The sequence below is a fragment of the Hippocampus zosterae genome, chromosome 5, assembly GCF_025434085.1.
Source record: "Hippocampus zosterae strain Florida chromosome 5, ASM2543408v3, whole genome shotgun sequence".
NCBI classification, from domain to species: domain Eukaryota; kingdom Metazoa; phylum Chordata; class Actinopteri; order Syngnathiformes; family Syngnathidae; genus Hippocampus; species Hippocampus zosterae.
In genome coordinates this window covers 18,681,692-18,702,745 of record NC_067455.1, presented here as the reverse complement: position 1 = coordinate 18,702,745, position 21,054 = coordinate 18,681,692, and the positions used below count along the sequence as shown (strand labels likewise).

Genomic DNA, 21,054 nt, shown 5'->3' with positions numbered 1-21,054 from the left:
TTGAATCCAGTGAGCACTCATTGTTACATGGGCTAGGCAAAGTTGGTCCCTTTTGCGGGTATGACTAAGAACATGAACCGTTTTGGGCAGGGGAGACCTTTGGCATTTGGCAGAAAAAGCTCCACGGCCATGTACTCCATCATTTTGGCACCCATTATAGAGTATTACTGGAAAATTACAGTCTTCTGGTCGTTAATGTTAGTCTAGCAAGCATTAAAGATCAAAGAACCGGGAAAGGTTCCCACTCGAGTATTCAGTCTTTTTTTTCAATCATAACAAAAACCTGACATTTGAACCGGTGCATGTAGACTTTTTTATTTTTTTATTTTGTAGTTTTCACATCAAGATCTCATTTCAGACAAACCTCACCTGCACCAGGGAAACTACAATTTTGTAAATGTAGTCGACTACTCCTTTGCGGTCCATTAAAAAGCACCTTGCTCCTCATCTCCTGTCGACCTTCCAAGCCCCACAGCTGTCTTTGTCACTGTATGTTGAAAAGAGTGAGGGGAAATGATTTTTGGTCCTCTGCAGGATGTGAGTAATAACAAAAATGAATACTGCGGAAAAATGTCTGCCGGTTCCAAGCTTGTATTCTGGGACACTGTATAAACCATTTGGACCATCTGCTCTTGGCAATATATTTCCAATCATGACAAGATGTCGGTTTTATTTGTCTTTGCAGTTGAGGAGTTTTATTTTTTGTTGTTCCTAGCACCTCTGTCAGAGCATTGGTTATTGCTCTTGGTATGACGTGATAGTGGCTGACATTAGCATTCGTACTAAGCTTCTGATCAGAGCAGGTGAAAGCCTTCAATTGCTGCAAGTAGTTTTAAATTGGGTGCTGGTTACTGTCTAGGCCTCTACCGGACATTTGGATTAGCTCCGTGTTGTAATTCTCAGTTAGACTCGTACTTTTTTTTAAACGTTATACCCGGCTTAGCATAGTGCTATGACATGATGTCAGATTTCCTCTTCTTCTAAGTTATGCATGTCATTATATGGGTGCCATTCAGTTTTCACTCAGAGACATTACAAGTGAACCATCCATCCATCCATTTTCTTATCTGATTATCCTCACAAGGGTCGCAAGTGTGCATGAGCCTATCCCATCTGTCTTCGGGCAGGAGGTGGGGGACACCAACCAATCACAGGGCACATTTACACCAACAACCTTTCGCGCTCACAATCACATCGAGGGGCAATTTAGAGCGTTCCATTAACCTGACATGCATGTTTTTGGAATGTGGGAGGAAACCGGAGTTCCCGGAGAAAACCCAAGCAGGCACGGGGAGAACATGCAAAATCCACACAGGAAGGCCGCAGCCGCTATCGAACCCTGCACCTGTTGCTGGTCCCTCTCTCTGGAATGACATCCCACTGAACATTCGGCAAGCCTCCTCGCTGCCCATCTTTAAAGCCCTCCTCAAAACCCACTTGTATTCTTTGGCGTTCGACTCAGCATGATTTTACTGCTTGGTGCTTTCTACCGCCTTTATTACCATTTCGTCTTACTGTTTATTGTGTATGTTAAATCGCTCCATGTACAGTCCCGCCCACAATTGAATCAAATGGTGACTACTTTGTGTTTTCAAAACATGTCACTCAAAGGGCTGTTGTATTCCACTTAATTATTTGCACCTCATCATATTCCTTGAAAAGAAATCGTACAACCACATATTTTCATTGCTACTTTTTTTTACCTTCCATTTGTTTCATTCATTTTTAAAATTCAAATTAATTTAATTGTGTGTTGTATAGAAAATATTTTATGAGCAAATCAACAAAATATAGAAAATGGCCATTCAACTCATGCAGTTTTAAGAAAAAATATGATTAGCAAATATAGGTCTGTAGCAACTTGCCACCCGGTGATCGCATGTCACGCGCGTAAACAACTGTTTTGTCAATGGCACTCAAGTAAGCGCGCCTCAGCAATCGATAATCCGCTGATTTCTGCTGTGTGCACGTAAGCGCGAACACGTATGCACGTGTGCGGTGTTTGGGTTTTAACCAATCAGCGCCGACGCAACCCACGTCACGGATCGAGCAAGCTCAAACAACACCACGACTTGCTAGTTAGCCTACGCGACACACGAGGCCTCACGGACACGTTTTTTCCCGATTATCTGTGTGCCTTGCCTTTTACTCCCAAGCACACATTTTCACTGCACTAACTGTCTTGGCCACTGCACCTTTCTCGTTCCACTGGAGGCCTAGCAAGTCTGTTCAGAAAAAGACAAAATCCCTTTAGGTCTTTCTTAAAAATGATCTGTTCTGTCATTGTTTTTCGGGAAATTTTACATTGCTTGTGGTATCAGTATGGATGACTACTTGAGTTGAGTACTCATACTTGTATCAGTATCAAACATCCCTACCCCATACATGTGGTTATTTCTTTTGCGGGGTAAACGTGACTTTTGTTCGGGCTTTAAGTGCTTCTCTTTGGAAGCATTAATTCTTTTCAGGCCGTTTTGGTTGCTGACAGAATGCTGTTCACCACGTTGAATTGTGAGCTGCAGTCTGAAGTGTCTTGCTGTCCTCACATCCAACATCTTGACCCTAATGAGACTTTCTGCATCTGATTTAAGTCCATCCACATTGCTTTTTTACGATGAGTTGGGAATAATATAATAAAAGCAGGTGCATAATTAAGGATTTAGAGGACCGCGTGCGCATGACAACTCCCTTGGAATCACACTTGAATGAGCCAACAAACCTTTATCCTTTGCCAATCTGCCTATTGAAGTGGCTTTGCAGACACATTTGCTCCGCATGTGGGGCACATTATTGTTGCATGGTTCCCTTCACTTTCTTTTGCACATCAGCAAAATGTAACCCTGTGTACACATGCACACTGGCATGCACAAACACATGAAACTCCGTTTGATGTCAAGCTATATAGAATGTAACGGTAGGGATTTCAATAGTTGAGAAGCATGGATGTCAAATGCACCACATGTAGCTGTGGATTAAAAATATGCATGCTATCAAGTGAAACCTGTTGACCCTGTCACATTTTCTCTTCGCTTTTATGTTCTTTCTATCAAACTGCCTCTACGTCTTTCAGTTTCCCCCCAAAGGCAGCATGCGGTTTAGTTCTCCGCACCCGTCTGTGTATGGCTAACGGGTCGTGTCACCCTGCTGAACCACCCAGGAGCAGAAGAAAGGGAAAGCTGTGGAGACACTGAAAGGAGAGCAAGAGAGAAGTAGAGAAGTTAAACGATTGCAGAGCTGCTTAGTAGGGGAGAAACCCCGTGACATACCGCACACTTTAAATGGGAATGTGTGATTAAATTAACTGTGATGTTATTTCACCTCCTAGCCATCTTTGGAAAATACATCTGTTCTATTTTTATCTTTGTAGTCATGTAATCAAAAGTCCTCAGGACACAAATGGTATTTATTGCCTGTATCAACCTTGAACGCATACAGAAATGAACCACATAATGAGCTCAGTTTAGGACTTAGTGCATGTGCTGGTGGTGTTGACTCACCCAATATTGAAATCAGTTCTCACCTTGCAAGTAGTTTTAATAGCTGACTGGTGAATTTGAAAGGCTTGTATTTCAAGATACTTGTGTATGCGCGATACAAGCAGGGCATGAAGTGGGCAGTCTAATGTGGAAGTGTGTTGTGTGTGTGTGTTTTCATATCTGTATCAGAAGATGAAAATGTTCATGGTCCAGTGAGGGTCTGGTGGGCATAAAACTGATGGACACTAATCCAACCGCTGTTACCTCACCCTCCATAAACCCTCCAGCTTGTCTTTCACATGCATGCATCGACATCGACACGTAACCTCCCTCTCATTTGACAGATGGAATCTTTGTTGAGATTCTTTTGTGTTAGGTTTCTAGGCTGTACATCCTCTTGCATCTATCATCATTTCAGTTTGGACTGAGCTGAGAGGGGGTTCGGTGACAAAGCTGACTAAAAGGCCAAAGAAGCTTGGCTGGCACCTACATTTGATGTTGGAATCCATATCTCCCTGTGTAGTCTCTTGTGCTATCGAGGCACTATTATCTTTTAAATCAGAACGTGATTTAGAGTCAAGCATAACCTCCCACCAGTGCTTTTTTTTAAATTCAGTTTGCATCTGACTGTGATCATTGTGTGTAAGTACCTTGCCTTCAGTTGGACTATCCTTCACCTAATCATCTTTCTCTGCTGCTTTTCATGATCTCGCAGGAGTAAAAGGTCTTCGGTCCCCACCACAGAGTGTATTTTGGAGCTTCCTCACTTCACTGTGCAGGCCACGAGAGCCCAGACACATTTGCTCCAAGCAATCTGGCAGAGCTGGACACATGGCATGTTGAATGGGGCACCCTCGACGTTCAGCGAAAGCCTCATCAACGAGGTTTACAAAGCTCCAGGTGTGTTAGATCTTTCTCAACTGACTCTGCTCAAAGATGCCCCCATTTCATTACTGGTTTAATCCACCCCAAAATGCAAGGTTTGCACCGTACCTCCGCATGTTATCACAAACTACTTCACTGATATCCACAAAAACTGTGAAAGGGGTATGGCGTGGGCTCAAGCTGACGCCAATGTGACATTCACCTGCTACACACTGTATTCTCTCTCTTTAAAACTTAACCTAAAAAAAAGTAATAATAATTCTATTGCGCCAGGAAAGAGCATTTTGTGACCAGGAAACTACAGTAGTAAATGTGTAGGGCAGACAGCTCAGCAATGAAATTAAATTGCCCATAGAGCCTAAAGTAAAGCCAAAGTAAACAACGGAGTTGGGTGATATTTGTGAGTTCCATAATGAATCATGACCACGGAAGCATTAAAAATTTTCCCCTCTACATCGTCATTGTATAAAATGGTTAAATGAAAACAGTCACTATTTCAGTCACATAAATGTGTATCGCCTTGTCCTCTACCCGGGAGGGGGCTATGTGTTGGAAGTGCTTGTCGAGAAAAGGTGAAATGAACTTCAAGTTCTTTACGCTTCAAATTGTCTGCTATATTAATGTTCAGCTTCAACATTTTGCCTTTTCGTTCGAGACAAATTAAAACAGTAGCGCTCTTCATGTTGGTCACATCTGGATAGTCCTCTGGGGAGTTCGGGGTTTTCCAACTCATTAGGATTGCGCTGTTTGGTAAGCCGTCAGTGTTTGGCTGCCAAACCAGCAAAGCTACCTTTTTACTGTTGTGTGGCTGCCAAAATGTATGAAACTGGTCTCCTGTGGAGTGAAGTAAAATATTCCTCTTCTCTCTCTCTTTCTCTGCCTTCTCTTGGAACAGGGTTTGAATAGTTACGCGCAGAAACATTTTAACATCTGGACATTTGGTTGCAGGTTAGAAAAAAAGGTGGTGGGGAGCTTGCATTAAAGGCTTAGCAGGCACAGAAGTGTTGAGTATTGGTGATGTTTGTAGTTTAAAGTGTTACATCAATGTTTGAAACTGCTTCTGAATGTGTGAAGGTGAGTAGCTTTTTGCAGTTTTCAGTTAGTTTTTTTCAGTGAAGCTTGTTGCTGTTTTGCGGGCCCAAGTATACTGTATATCGCCAACATTCGGGGGTTATGGATGCCCCCTAAAAAGCGGTAGACATATGGTCTGGTTTTCAAATAGCAGCAGGAGTTGTTGCTTGGTGCCCCCCACCAACCCCCCAACGCACCAATGTCATCGGATGAACATGTAGATTTACAGCATACGCATGGTCAGCTGATTTGGCCCGAAGTGTTGCCCCCAATCTATTTTGCACCGTGGGGCAGTTTCACATAAATTTCACATTTTACCAGATTGTTATAGCCGTTACACAGCAAACAGATATAAATCCCCACTAAAGCTCTCTGCCTTATCTGAGTTCCTCCTGCGGCACACGCTTGCAGCTGAGCTCAACCGAACTGAGAAAAGAATGAAACCGTTCACAAAGTGATTCCATTCGGTATGCTCGGGGATAGTCTTCTTCATCAGTCATTTAATTCTCAGGGCATTGACTCGATCGCAGCTGGACTGCTGTTTGTCTCAGGAAGTGTTTTGGCTCTCATCTGAGTAGGCTTCACCAGTTCATGCAACAAGCATGATCGATTGATTTGCTGCGAATTCCATTCAGTGCATCCGCATACAGGATTGTTTTGTCATTTGCAAACAAGACAACACGACTCAGCCCCGTCTACCGGAGCCTCGTTTTTGCCCTGAATCACGTGAGAATTTGGTTTAGAGAGCGGTAATTGACGCCACAAAATCATATTATATTCATCTCGACTTTGCTCGTGAACTAAAAGGTTCATAGATTCTAGCCCAGTCTTGAATTAACCACGTTTGTCTCTTCATTAGCCTACAAGAATGCATATTGATTTAGTACAAATTATTGTTTATTAATAGAAGGTTTTAGTCTCATCTAGTCTACTTTTTGACTGGTGAAAAATATGCATTGACAGAAATATTTTCTAGTTTTTGTGAACAAAATTAGCGCTTGCTAGGCAAATGCGTAATAACACACCCAAATCTGGTGTGATTTGGATATTTTCAGTGTGCACTTCTGATGTGTACATCTGTAGTTTCAAGGCTGGCTAAATGTTGACACTTAAGAAGGAGCACAGCGTTGGATCAGCATTTTAGTTGCTACTCAAAGAGCACAAAAAGACAAACCCCATTCCGAAGCAGTTGCGACACAGTGTTTAAAATAAATAAAAACTGATTACAATGATTTGCAGATGTTCAACCGATATTTGATTGAATACACTACAAAGACGTGATATTTAATGTTCAAACAATATTAAACTTGATTGTTTTTTGCAAATAATCACTAACTTACATTTTAATAGCTGCAACACGTTCCCCCACAAAATTGGCACAATGTCTTCTGCAAACTTGTACAAATTTAAACTAAGGACATGCCCCAAAGATATGGCGGCCTTAGGGAACCTGAGGAGAAAGCCTTTCCCAGCATGGTTCTCTTTTGGGTTATTTTATACTGACATGGTGTAATTGTTAAAGTGGCGTCGTGTGCGGTTCAAGTGGTTGCCACTTTTGGTGGTGGTGGTGGTGAATGTAGCACCCTGAGCTTCAACGTGAGTGCAATTATTGACATTCTGGTCTCTTGTGACAAAAGAGAACCACATGCATGGTAGCGTGAAATTCGAAGTAAGTAACACTGAGTGAAGTCACCTAATGTGTATGGGCTTGTTTACGCTTGTGGTGTGGGTCACTTCCACACAATATATCAAATGTTTCCTCGGCCACTTCCGTCAGGGTATACAATTACATCTGGCCCAGGAGTTTGACACACGTAGCGTAGACTGACACACACTGAACAATACATAAAGAGGCACTCTGAATTACCAAAAGCTGTTCTCTTTGAGTTGTTTTAAAAGTAATTTCTTCCCCTCTCTTTTGATGTTGGAGTTTCTCAATAGTCAAAGGTGTTTCATATTGAGTCTCGCCAATAACACATCTGGTCAGTGTCCTTCGTGGGAGAGCTGCTTTGGAATGATATTTCATTCCTTCCCCAAAGAAAGAAAATCCAAAAAGCAAGGGGACAAACTCATAACAGCTTCAATTTTAATCACAGCGTACTGACAGGCAGGTAAAGTTTCCTCAAAAAAACTTTTGGCCTCTGATTAAAGCAGCTGTCAGACATTTGAAATCACAGAAAAATGACTGGAGCGCTGCCACAAAAACCTTTTTTATTTTTATTTTGCAATTACTGCACAGTGGCAGCAATTTTAAGTGGCATGGTCAGCAGTTTACATTTTGCCTTGATAACTGATGAATGATTGAAGAAAATCAGAACATTACAAATGTGTGAAGTTGTGTATTTGGCGCACAATGCTGGTTGTCCACTTGTGATGTGTGTTCCCTCAGCTCAGCTGATTCTTTTGTGGTGACCAGTACTGGGAGTAATGGCGTTTTATACTGTGTTTCTTTCTTCCTTTCAGAACTTTGCTGCTGTAAATTGGGATTTTTTCCATTGTGAGACGAATAAACGTTTTCTTATTCTTACTTCTTATTTAATGATTTGGGATATAATTGTTTTCAATCATGATGACACCATTATGGCCAAAAACACGGCTTGCTGTTTTTAATTATCAGATAATTGAACCTGTGTTCATCGCACCAATGAGACCCCCACCCCCTTTAAAAAAAAAATGTTTTTCTGATCTTCTTGAAGTGATGATAATTGACTGAGGTAGAGTTAAATTCGATCATGTTAAATCAATCAGAGGTACAGTTGGGTAGGTGTTGTAACAAACACAGGCAAGGATGCTTGCACAGAGGCACACACAAGGAAACGATAAAACAGGTGAAGCGGACTTTTTTAACTGGACGTATAGGGTTTCGTTTTTTGCAAACTGGTTGCTAGCCAACCGCAGGGCACACATAAACGAACAACAATTCACAATAATAATCATTGAAAAAAAAAAGAAAATGAACCAATGAAAAGAAGACATTTCTTTGGAAATGTGGTACATTTGTGGATACACTGTTTTCTTAATTTATTTTATTAAGTGGCCATTCCGAAAAACATGGGTCACCGGTATAGACTACACTTTGTCATATCTTATGGATCGTATATCATTGGCATGTGCCAGTCGGAGGAATTATTTATTTATTTATTTAATTACTTACTTGCTTGCATTTACAGTGCAAGGACTGTGAAGCACTTTATGGTTCACTGTTTTGGCAAATATTTTGTGAAATTATTTTGTGTATGAACCACTTTCCTGGAAGCTGTGACTTTTTTTTATTTTATTTTCAAACACTGCTAAAAGAAATGGTTATTGAAAATATTACTCATAATGAAAATGATTGCGTTCAGGCCTCCAGTAAGTCGACAAGTTGTAAATCCAGTCAATGTCAAGTTTGATCATGAATCTTTCAATGCAGTTCCACTCTCTTTAACCTTTTTGAAAAGCGCTCATACATGAAGGTTGTTTTTTTTTTTTAAGAAGTAAGAAAGTACTGTAACTACTTCTAATGTTAAGGAATTACATTCATGCAGTACCTCAGTGAGCAATTCAATTGCTTTTTTGGGAAAGTCATTCATAACCACTGTATAACTAATAACATTTTGCCCAACTAGTCGTAACACACCACTCATTGCGTCTCTTTCCTTTGCAGTCACATGATGTACTTGCGTTGTGTTTGGTTAGTTGGACAAAAACTGGAAATGGAGAGGTGTACCACAGAGAAATGTATCGTGTTTGTACACACCTTTACCACGCCGACTATGCACTGAAGGTAGAAACAACGTTTTTGAGCTTTTGACAGACTTTGTTGACATTTTTTGCAATGTCTTCTGAGCTCAACTGAATCCTTTTTCCTATTTTCCATTCATTGTTTAATCAAATTTTCTTACATGTGATTTATTTGCCCACCAGCTGTGATTGTCATTTGAACTCCTTATGTATTCTTTATAAATGTATACTTTCGGGATCCTTGTGTAGTTTGTAGTAGCAGGAGCAAAAGGAAGCCTGTAATTCCCGCCCGTTCTGGCATGCAGCCACAGTTAACCTCAGGTTCAGGGACACACTGACCACACCAACGTACCACACACTGCGTCCGTCTCCGTTCGTTTCAGCTAACGGTACTACACTGTTCTACATGCCGTGTAATCTCATCTTTGATGCAGTGTGTAATCTTACGGCAACATTTCACTTAGCTGATGCACTTCTAACGTTTGGAAAGTCTGAAATGTTCTTAAATGTTCTGGACAAAATAATTCCAAGCCATAAATACGTGTGTGGCAACCTTGAAAGATGAAAGACGTTTTCCGACAAATAATAAAACCGTTAAAAAGGCTCTTGATGAGTCGTGAAGTTATACTTCCTGGACATAATTTCAGAGTTACACCCTGTATTTTAATGTTCGGGACAGTTTTTAATTCCATTTATGAAGTCAGTCTTGGATCTTAGTGACACTGCACTGATGAAAACACAATCTGTTTCTTATCGTCATTCTTTTTTTTTTTTTTTGTAATTCTAATGCTTGACGCCGCAAAGCAGTTTTTCTTTATTGCCGTCAGTGCTAAATAGAGAAAACTAGTTCATGCCACAAATCCAGTATCATCTATGACCTTGAATAAATACAATTCGTTTCTGGTAAAAGTTTTTCTTTATTGCCGTCAGTGCTAAATAGAGAAAACTAGTTCATGCCACAAATCCAGTATCATCTATGACTGTGAATAAATACAATTCGTTTCTGGTAAAAATGATATTTCATTAAGATTATATGTGAGTTGTCTCAACTTTGAATATGGGAAATCTATGTTATTTTGCTACATTGTCATCAACACGACTGATGGCAGCTAAAGACAACGCATGCTCACACTGGGCCATTTTCTGTTTTATTGCACAGTGATGTGATGAACCATTTTTCAGCTTCTCTCAACTAAAATAATGCCTTCTGCTTTTTTTTTTCTTACATGTGCTCATTGAATTTGTTCGTACAGTATTATTTAATGTTTTTTTCATCATTTTGCACACTTCCATAGCAGTCAGCCACGCTCTGTCACCTTGCTCACTGCTGTGCAAGTTGTCTCACACACACACACACACACACACACACACACACACACACACACACACACACACACACACACACACACACACACACACACACACACACACACACACACACACAGTGGAACAGCTTTTTAAAACGGTGCCGTATGGCTGTTTGGTTCGCATCTGTTCCGTTGGATCATATGCACACGCAACTCTTTGTCATTTATTAATGAGGTGCAGTAGTGTACAGTAGCACAAATGGTAGCCAAGTAGCACTGGTGAGCAACAATGCGCACCGACTAACAGATATCTTATTCAATGGTCTTTTTGTACTCTTTCATTGCTTGTTTTTTATGCGAACATTCACTATGCCCGCAAGGAACTTAAGGTCACTGACAACCGGCACCAGATATGTTTCAAGTGCGCACGCCAGAGAACCGAGTCTATTTCTCCAATGCAAGTCCTCTGGTGCAGAGATCTTAGGATGGAGGGTTTATATCTCGCTTAAATTCACGATAAGTTCATACAAAGACAAAAGTGTATGTGCATCATATAGGACTTTATTAATAATTTGAGATTTTATTTAGGAGAATAAATATTAGATCAGTTGGGAAACAGCCTTTCTTGGTCCAAGGTATTTTACTCACGGGTAACCACGAAACAAAACTATAAACAAAAAGTGTCAACACTGAAATAATAATAATCTTGTCTTACCCTTTCTTCTTTCTACATACATTCTTGCTGCTGGAGGCTGTAAATTTCCCCAGTGTGGGACGAATAAAGGATATCTTATCTTATCTTAATTTAGTCACATGTTTACTTACTCAATGTGAAATCAACACTCAGATTGATTGTACTTTTTGCCATCTAATGAAAGAATATTAGATTTTTCTGCCTGTCACTATTTCCCACTGGGATATAGCGAAAAATATACATTTCTGATTAATAAAGTGGATTAATAAAATACACAGGAGGATTATAATGAGCTGTGACGTAACTTTCAAAACACAGATTACGCATGAAAGGGCAGATGAGGAAAAATAATAATATAAAGAAAGCGAAAAATGACAGATGAAAAAGTGGAATAATGAAGTCTGATGGGGAAATTGTGATAAAAGGTTGGACACAAAAACATTGAGAGTGTGGTGTGGAACCAATGCCAACCCATCTGACAAATGGTTTACTTGCTATGCCGACACAGCTTTGTTACGAAATTGGATGTGAGACACCACACATTAAAAAAATAAATAAATCCATTCTCCAACATCAAGTGTTTTAAAGCACACTTTCATATTGAGTGAACCCTTGACATTTGACCATTTGCAAACAGGAATTTCAAATTGAATCCACATTTTCTCTGCCCTAATTTGTGGTGGCTCACTGGGAATCTCTGCCAAGAAAGAAACTAATCAAGCATAAAATTCAATCACAAAAATATACAGTATTTTCTTTTCAGGAAAGCAAGTAAAAGAGTTAACAGTTCACCGGAAGTTGTTGGCGCTCCGCAGTTTGCAATTGCAGCTTGTGATCAGAGCTGTTGCGCTCTATCTTTTATCGTCATGATTCTCATTCAGAGTTTGCTTCGTGTACAATTCACCGAGGGCACAAGCAAAGAATAGGAATGTAGGAGGGCCCAGGGAAGCACTTTAAAACGGTACGTGTGAGCTACGATAGTTAACAGGCTGCAAAAGGGCGTCGTATGCCTCAGTTTCAGGCTGTTTCTCATCATGGCGTGCGTGTGTGTGTGTGCGTGTGCGTGTGCGTGTGCGTGTGCGCGTGCGTGTGCGCGCGTGCGTGTGTGCGCGCGTGCGTGTGCGCGCGTGCGTGTGTGCGCGCGCGCGCGTGCCGGTAAGGGTAGATCCCGGGAGGTTAGTTGATCGAAAAGTAGATCTTCGATCCAAAAAGTTTGGGCACCCCTGATCTAAACTATACACCACAGGTGTCAAAGTCAAGGCCCGGGTGCCAGATCCGGCCCCCCACGTCATTTTATGTGACCCGCAGGAGTAACTCATGTGTGTCAACTATCGTGATTCTTGCCGGAATCTGTATCGAAATGTCGAATCGTCGTGGGTAATAAATAACGTTGAGATTTTGCAGCGGCCCTCCAAAGGTAGCCATAACTTGAGGCCTGCAACAAAAAATGAGTTTGAGACCCCGGCTATACACGTTACCCGCTATTTGTAATAACCTATAATACTTGAAACACAGAGACGGATATCGAGCTTGTAGTCATTGTTGCTCAACAAAAGCAAAATGAGTCGCAGCATAAATTGTGGAATAATGTAAAAGAGAAAAAAAAAATAATTCTACAATGTCTGCTTCAATATGGTGTCGCCCACTCACTCAAGGCACTTTCTTTGAAGAGGTAAATTGTTGGATTGAGTGGAATGTTTGCCTGTCACCTTGTGTGCTTTAAATGGTAGCAAGAAATCAAGTGGAAGTACGGACAAAAGAGGGGCCTTTTCATCCACACACAACCGTATTTCTGATATTAAAAACACGTTGTGTCAGCATCAGAGAACTGATAAATAAATCTTGGATAGAACTCGAGACGGCTCTTGTCAGTGCAAACTTCAATGGGCCACATACGGCCTTGTTCCTTTCCTGGCAGATCGTGATGATGTTTTAAGTCGGGCCAGACACAGTCTGTCGTCTTTTGCTTTTGTCCTCCTGCATCTCTGTTCTTTTTTTTCCCTTTTTTTTCATCATTCACTTCTGTCTAGAGTTAGGATATGAAACCAGGGAAATTAATTCAAAACAGAAGTTTTTGAGCTGTATTTTCCAATAATCATTAAAAGCCTCGCACTGTTGGTTTTTAAGAGATCAAAGCAAAATGAAGAACATTTGTTCATGCTTAAAACAACAACACTGCTCAACTTTTCACGAAGCAACTGCAGTTACACCCACTCCAACACACTCAGCCTATCTTTCGACTAGTGCACAGTCAGGGCCTTCAAGGCTTTGTGGCCTACACACTATCAGAAACCCTAACCTTCATTTAAAACTTTGATTGAATTATATACATTTATTTCCAACAGTCTCTTATCTTCATTTCATAATGTATGTGTGTGTCTTGGCTGCCCAGTTTCTAGTCACATGGCCATACAATCAGCTACCAGGCTCTGTGTGTTGCCATGTCATCCTAATCTGCCTAACACCTTCAGAATCGCAAGTGCCGGCTCGTTGTGCGCGGACCAATATTCACTGTTTTCATTTTAACCAATCAGATTTCAGGAGCAGCAAAGAAGGATGCATTTTGTAAATAATTAGCTTCTTTTGTGAATGCACTATTTTGTTAAAAGTTATTAGATAAATATCGATTTTGAACTGCTACATTGTCGTTGTCACGTTGTACCCGAAGCGAGAGGATAATCGCTTCGTGTACAACCAAATAACTGAAAGTGGATCCCCGAAATAGCAGACACGGAAAGAGGTTTGTCAGAGTACAAAAGGAGTCTTTAATACAAACACAAAATTACCTGACCGGGAGAATAACAAAAGGCGCTGGTCAAAATAAGGACCAGGGATAAATAAAGAGAACAACAGAAAACACTTGCGGAAAAATAGCAAGGAGGGTCTGATTAGACAATGTTATAAATTTCATTCGAAAGAGGAACAACGACGCGCAATAACAGCCACAAGGCTAAGAGGCAATGAATAATACGAATATGAATTGGGCGAGAGAATTTTGGCACGGCGTGGAATACTCCGGCAGTGAGTAGACTGCCAGAGCGTCCAAATAAAGGCTGTGTAATTAGTCCCAAATGGGTGACAGGTGTGCAGGTGGCAAACAGGGCCTGCCCCCTGCTGGGAAACACGGGACGTGACAGTCGTGTAGAGTTTTGGAGTTGGATGTTTTGTATTGGAAGGTGTGTTGGAGTAGAGAGGGATCGAAAAGAGGCAGGATATGGATCTCCAGGAACCGGAGTTCCCTACCCCTGGTATATAGTGTGTTTATATATTATTTTGCAATGTGATGGAGATATTACTAGGTGCATTTCGACACTTGAGTCCGCACTGAAGGCCCGTTTTTCAAATGCACCGCCCGCACCCTTATCTTTCACATGAGGAATGAAATTGGGAGAGCAAAAAAGAGCCACAGCAAAAAGTACAGCAGTAGCTAAGTTTGAATGCCCCAAATGCGGTACAAATGTTGAGTTTGCCAATGCTCGGGTGAAGGAAAAACAAACCAAAAGTTGGTTCGTAGTCATATTTAGAAATATACTGTATTTCAATGGCAGATTACACTTTGGAAGTCAACCAAACTGAAGTTGGACCATCATGCTGTAGTTAGCTATTGCAAATCAACTAATTGTCCGGCGACAAGTACCAATGCAGGAATCCTGTCGGTCCCTGCAAATGATTTTCCCACTCTTCACACATCCTTCTCCCTGCTCCTGTCACTGCTGCACTGCATCTCTTTTATCCCTCATTCCCATGGCCCCACTTTCACTGTCTTCCAAGCGCAGTGCCAAGACCCATTAGTTTTGACCAAATGGCTTCCGCAAGAAGCCTTAATTGAGGTAATTCGGTGGCAGAGGGAATCATGGTCTGTAAAAGCCAGGAACATGTGTCACTGCTTTAGTGAGCAGACTGAAAAGTATGCAGCACCTGGGGGGGATGGAAATAATGAAAATGAGACCCCCAGCATCTGCCACCACCAATACTAACACACTCCCATCATCTTTTCCTTCACACATTCACACATACCTACATACACACGTACATCCGGAGATACGTACTGAAACTGGCATACACTGCACAAACAAACCAGCAGAAGAACAGCCCTATTCCTGTCCCCCCTTCCCAAGCTATGCTGGCACTGGCTCTATTTGCATATGTGAAAATAGACTTAAGTTTTGTCCTTTCACCCTTCGTTTTTCTGGACTCGTTGCTCAATTTCACTATGACAAATCCAGCTGCTCGTATTTGCTCCCTTGGTGTGAGTTTGATGGTGTGCCATAGCCTCTGGGCCCTCACTTTGTGTTTATGTACTTCTTGCACCTGCCCTCATTTGACAAATAACACACGCATTCAATTCTCTCGGTCACACACAGAAACACTCACACGTGTGGTTGTAATACACACACTAATGCATAGCACACGTCTACCAAACGAAATACCACAGTTCACGGCAACAAACCCGTGGGTTTTGTCTTCATGGGTACCCCACTTTTTATAGTCTTAACAGCTGGACAAAACATTATGAAGAGCCCCCCCCCCCCCCCCCTCCCAGTGCAACTACTACCACCCCAGCAGGTGCACTGTGCCCTTTCGGACATCTATGTGGGGTCGTGGGCATGGGGGCATATTAATACAGTACCTCTCTATTTCATGATTGCTGTGATATTCATGCATTTCAAAAATCAATAACTAGCAATTAATGCAACTCTCCAAAATGTCATGAAATGGCTTATAAAAACAATCCTACCTTAATTATTTAGGATTTAGAAGCATTTAGAATAGCTGCACTCTAGATCCATTATCTCAGCATGTGTGCGTGTCATGAAGGAAGATGTTTTTTTTAAATACATTTTAAAACGTTGAAAATCACAATGGCCAGAAACCAAGATATTTAGTGCAGTATTTTTTTTTAATGCATATATTTTATAGGTTTGTACATGCGGCTTAGTCATTTTATAGTGATATATACAGTATATAAAACTGTGTGGCTTTTTGTTTCCTCAGTAACTTTGTAATGTCCATTGTATTTATATTTAAAAGCGTGACGGTATTTTCAATGACTTTCAAGTGGGACGTGACTTGCTACAGACAGAGGAAGCTGTTAAGGTCGGCAGTGAACAAAAGTTTTGTTGCACCCCATGCATCAAGTGGAGACATAATGAGTGTTCTTAACGTCCCCATCTTCCACCTGGTAATACAGAGGGCCTCTCATACAGTGAAGGAAGAGGTCGTTGTGTAATTTGTTGAGAGGGCGAGGAGGGAAGTCAGTGGTTAAGAATTGAGCAAATTGCCTGCAATTCCTTTCGTTAAATGTTTAATGTGTCTACGTGGGTCATTCCTTTTCGAACCTAGCTCACTTGTGGGTATTTTTTATTCTCAGCCTGCACAAGTATTCAGCTAATTTTTTGCCAGTTCCAGTTGTTTGTGATTATTTAACAGTCAGCAAATGATTTATAAAACATAGACATCATTGCATATCGAATTCAAGCACCCGTGTGTGCCTTATTGACACATTGCAATACATTTTGGTCAAAAAGATTTTTGCTCACCACAAGCAAGCTCGTTAAAGCGGTGTTAAACATGAAATACAATAGGCATCATAACTGGCTTGCAAAAGTCATGTGAAAGAAAGAAAGAACCCCCAGTTAAAGTCGAACGAATGCTTGCAGGGAATCATATAAGATTTATTTTCACCAGTAAGTCCTATCAAAACAGATAATGCAAGAATGACCATGATGCGTTCGGACTCTTTTAGCTTCTTGGAAGAATGTGCATGTGATGAATGAATCCTCCTTTTTTCCCTCAACAGGTGGCCTGGCACATAACTGCTAAAGTTATCTTGAGTTCTCTAGCCATCTAGCTCGTTTTTCTTTGAAACTCCAGTGCGACATAGAAATAACATTGACAGTTTTTAATGGTCATAAAGGGACAAAATAATATGAGGGGCAGAGCTATTGCCAAATGGGACAGCGATATAACATTTTGAGTTTGAGGAATTGAGTGAAAAGATGAGAGACATGGTTAGTGTCTGCAATTTTGAAGCGTTTTAATTCTGAAAACAACAACAGCGCAAACGGAGACTTGTCGTGACTGTAAGCCTATTGTTTCATGGAGAACTGATATTTCTGTTCATTTCATAATTAGACTTGCTAGTCAATATTCCAGATTATCCTGAAATGGAATTGTATGTATTTTTATTGTGAATGAATGTGAAACTACTGTACTTCCGAAATTAAACATTCTAGCTGTACTTTTGCAATGTTGCACTATGTGGAATTAATTTATTTACCATTGAAATTCATTTTGTAACTGCATTCAAAGTTTCTATTTTCTATTTTAACTTTTGTTTAAAACAGAATATTTTTTGTCTAATTTGTTTGCATCAATATTGTGAGCTTCTCCACTGGTATGGTATAATGGATGAATATGATGATATGGATGAATATGGATGTATTCGTTTTTGTTGTTTCTGCCACAAATTGGGCGTGAATCATTCATAACCATATATAAAGGTGCAGTATCATGTTGGATAACCTTAAAAATTAAAAAAAAAAGATCACAATTGAGATAATTTGGATGCTCGATATTTCTCGCATTGGGAATCTATCGGCGGATACTTAGTCAAGTCTGACCGATGGGACATCCCATCCCAAAAAAGTTTGTATTCTAATAATTGAATTCAAACAACAATAATTAAGGTTAGGTTTTGAGGGGGTGGACCTGTCTCAAGCAAAAGAACCACCTTTCACCTCCAATACAAGGCAAATCTGAGTAGAGACTTCCATTACTATAATAAGAACGGCGACCTGTTCTAAATTTGCCCAAAATCTCAAGAGAAAAGTGAGCCACTATCAAGGCAAATTAACAGCATTGTTTGTATTCTCCACTCGAGACCGCATCTTGTGCTTGCCCTTGTCTATTCTTCCACCCGTGTAGCGAATAAAACTGAAACTATGAGGTGATTTTATTTTGAAAAGCGGTGCTTTTTGAGCCACAGCTTGTTGCCAACTTAGTGAGTTTGTCGCTGTGGTTAGCGACTTTTCCGACCATTCTATCGACCCTGTTTCCAAAAGTGACGAGGCCAACAATGCTTCTCAGCTTTTGTATTTCCTGTACAATGGAGCGCAAGGGAAGATTTGCTCTGTTAATGATTTGGGGCTCCTAAGTAGGAATGAAAGAACAAAAAAAAAAAAAAGATAACACATTTTCTTTTCTCAAAGTGCTTATCATTTCTATTTAACATTTTTATTCCCTAATACTCTCAATACAAACACCAGATCTACGCAAGTAGTATGTTGGGGTTGCCCTCGACCGCCATTCCAGTTTTCCATGTGTACCCTTTTTGGAAAAATAATCGCCCACAACTGATGTAATCCATCAATTCCATGTAGTCCGTTTATTTTAGCCAGTAACCATAATGTTTATTAATAATAAAGAATAACAAGTATCAAATTTATGTTTTTGTATTAGTTTGGTTTTGGAAATGTGCTGTATATTCAGGCAAGCAATGCACTAATTCAAATTAAGTGATTGTTGTTGGTTCGTAATCGAATATGCTTTTGTTTTCATCAGCTCATGTTAAAACCTCAGTAGCCAGCTGATCTGACTTACCTTTCTTCCTCCGTGCAGAGAGGTAACAGCTCTGCGTAACAGCGGCGTAACATTCCTAGCCTTAAACGGCAGTGTAAAAGTGGCTAATGACTGCCTGAAATCTGGAACCCATCAAAAATATTTCTTCCCTTCAAATGTTCTGCCAGGCCTTTGCTGCAGCAGCCTTCATTGTTTGTTTGGGTGACTTTGTGCAGAGAGTCAGTACTTCAATGTGTGAAAATAATATGCAGTCAACATATGGTCGCAAGCACTTAGAAGCAAGTTAAACATAATCATACCAATAAATGTTTTGATCCCCAGCAGTAAAGGCTTGTGTGATGTGGAATTAATTTTAATAATAATAATCAAGATTTGTTTACTTCATCACACCCATATTGCGGGTTATCCATCCATCCATCCATCCTCCCTCCCTCTTTTGCTTATCTCGGTGGTGGCAGCCGCTTTTGCAGGGAAGACCAGGTTTTTCTCCGCCAGCATCTTCATTCGTCTCCCCCCGAGGGATCCTGAGGCAAACCCAGGCCAGGCAGGATAGATACTCACTCACTCCAGAGTGTTGTCATGGCTTGTCCTGAGGGCGTCTTATCAGGCTCTTCTGACTGCCCAGGTGCAGTGGCTCTACTCTGAGCCTCTCCCAGATGACCGAGCTTCTCATCCTCTCTCTATAGTCCCTATGCCACTGAGCGGCGAACAAGTGTGAGTGTTTCTGAAGGCAGTGAATAAAATCATATTCGAATACTGGAGTCAACTTGTAAAGTGATCTACTTTTCTTCACCCTTTGATGTTCTACGAGCATAGCTAAATCTTCTTTAAAACTTTTGACTGTGTGACACAATTTCTGTTTCTGATTCAGCCAAGTCGTCACAAGTAAAATACTTTGACGGTTTTCTTGACAAAAATCATCTTGCCTTTTTCATTCATGTGATTAGTTCCTTGCTTTTTTCCATCTGCCCTTTCGGCAAGTCTTTCAGCCTTAGAAACCAGGCTACAGCCTACTTCACTGCTCTCCAACAAGAATTCCGGTTCATCCATCGGTACATAGAATCTTTGGGCCCTTGTGACTGAATGACGTGCACTTGAGTCACTCTTTGACCTCCAAGACATCCACATCCAGCAGTCCAGAATCTGGATTTTTAGGCCACGGGTCCTGTGATCTGAGCAAAAAGCTTGTTCCTGAAAGCCAGCTGTCATTTTTCAAAAATGCTTCCACGGTTTGTCCTCTTGAGACATGATCAGCTGCATTTAGAGTGGTGGTGTTATATCTCCATTGAGATGTCTGGGAATGCTCCAGGATCACCACCACTATTTGCAACGAATGTGTTGAATCCAAGTTTTCTCACTGATCAAGTACAGTACAAGCACAGCCGTGCTATCAGTCCAAAATAAATATTTCTGAAGCTCTTTGATCAGGAGTTTATCCATATTTATTGCAACTGTGGCTGCAGGTAGTTCTATTCTAGGAACAGTTGGGAGTCCTTACGGGTGCAACCCTTGTCTTTGCCAGGACCAAGGTGTCTTGAGCGTCAACCGTTGCAAAGCGCAGCACAAAGTAGCTGGTGGTTTTAGAGGCATTTTTGCAAAGTGATGGAGCTGTGCAGAGACTGGTACATCAAACTTTTTCAACTTTACACATCTGTCAAGTCCAAATCCCTGCAGCTGTGACAGTCTTGAGACAGATCAATATTTTCCAACTGACAACTACATTGTCAGGCAGTTTGTCATCCCAGCCATATTTCTGCAGACATACATTTTGCAGGATTATTTTACAAGGCAACAACACTGGTGAGAGAAATCCCAATGGATCAAAAATAGAGCCGACTTGGGAAAGCTGGCCTCTCCTAGTGAGTGGTCGATCCCTGTGGGTGATCTTGAACTGATTCGTTACGGCACACCACTGGATGTCCAACGGCCTTTATATTGGCCAAGTAGTCCTCATCCAAATCCAAATCTTGAAATCCTTGTGCTCTTTTTTTTTTCTGAGATTGACTTAAGGAATTTCTTGCTGATCCCATAAAATGGATGCAGAGGCACTTGTCCGTTAAGGAAGTGAATGAAATCCTTAAATTTAACTCTTGTATTCTATTCTTTCTTGGCGATCACAGGTGGATTTTCTCCAAGATTCTTTAAGTTTGTATGGAAGTTTGTTTGCCAATGACTATTAGCTGTGTTGTCCAAGTCTTCCATGTGTTTAATATCCGCCATTGTGTTAGAACAACCCTTAAGGAATAATGCGAAGGACTGAAGTGCAACACATCTTCAGGTTTGATTGTTGGCCAAACCATGACCTAGTCATGAACCA

General features: G+C 40.9%; 1 protein-coding gene across 4 annotated transcripts in view; it reads left to right on the top strand.

The window, feature by feature from the left end:
• The window catches only part of LOC127601436 (intermembrane lipid transfer protein VPS13B-like), a 344,543-nt gene that overhangs the window by 67,506 nt on the left and 255,983 nt on the right, over positions 1-21,054 (top strand). For all 4 annotated transcript variants that reach the window (XM_052066676.1, XM_052066675.1, XM_052066677.1 and 1 more), the window contains one exon: positions 4,192-4,376. In XM_052066676.1, the coding sequence (XP_051922636.1) occupies positions 4,192-4,376 (185 nt within the window). The remainder of the gene's footprint in view (positions 1-4,191; positions 4,377-21,054) is intronic.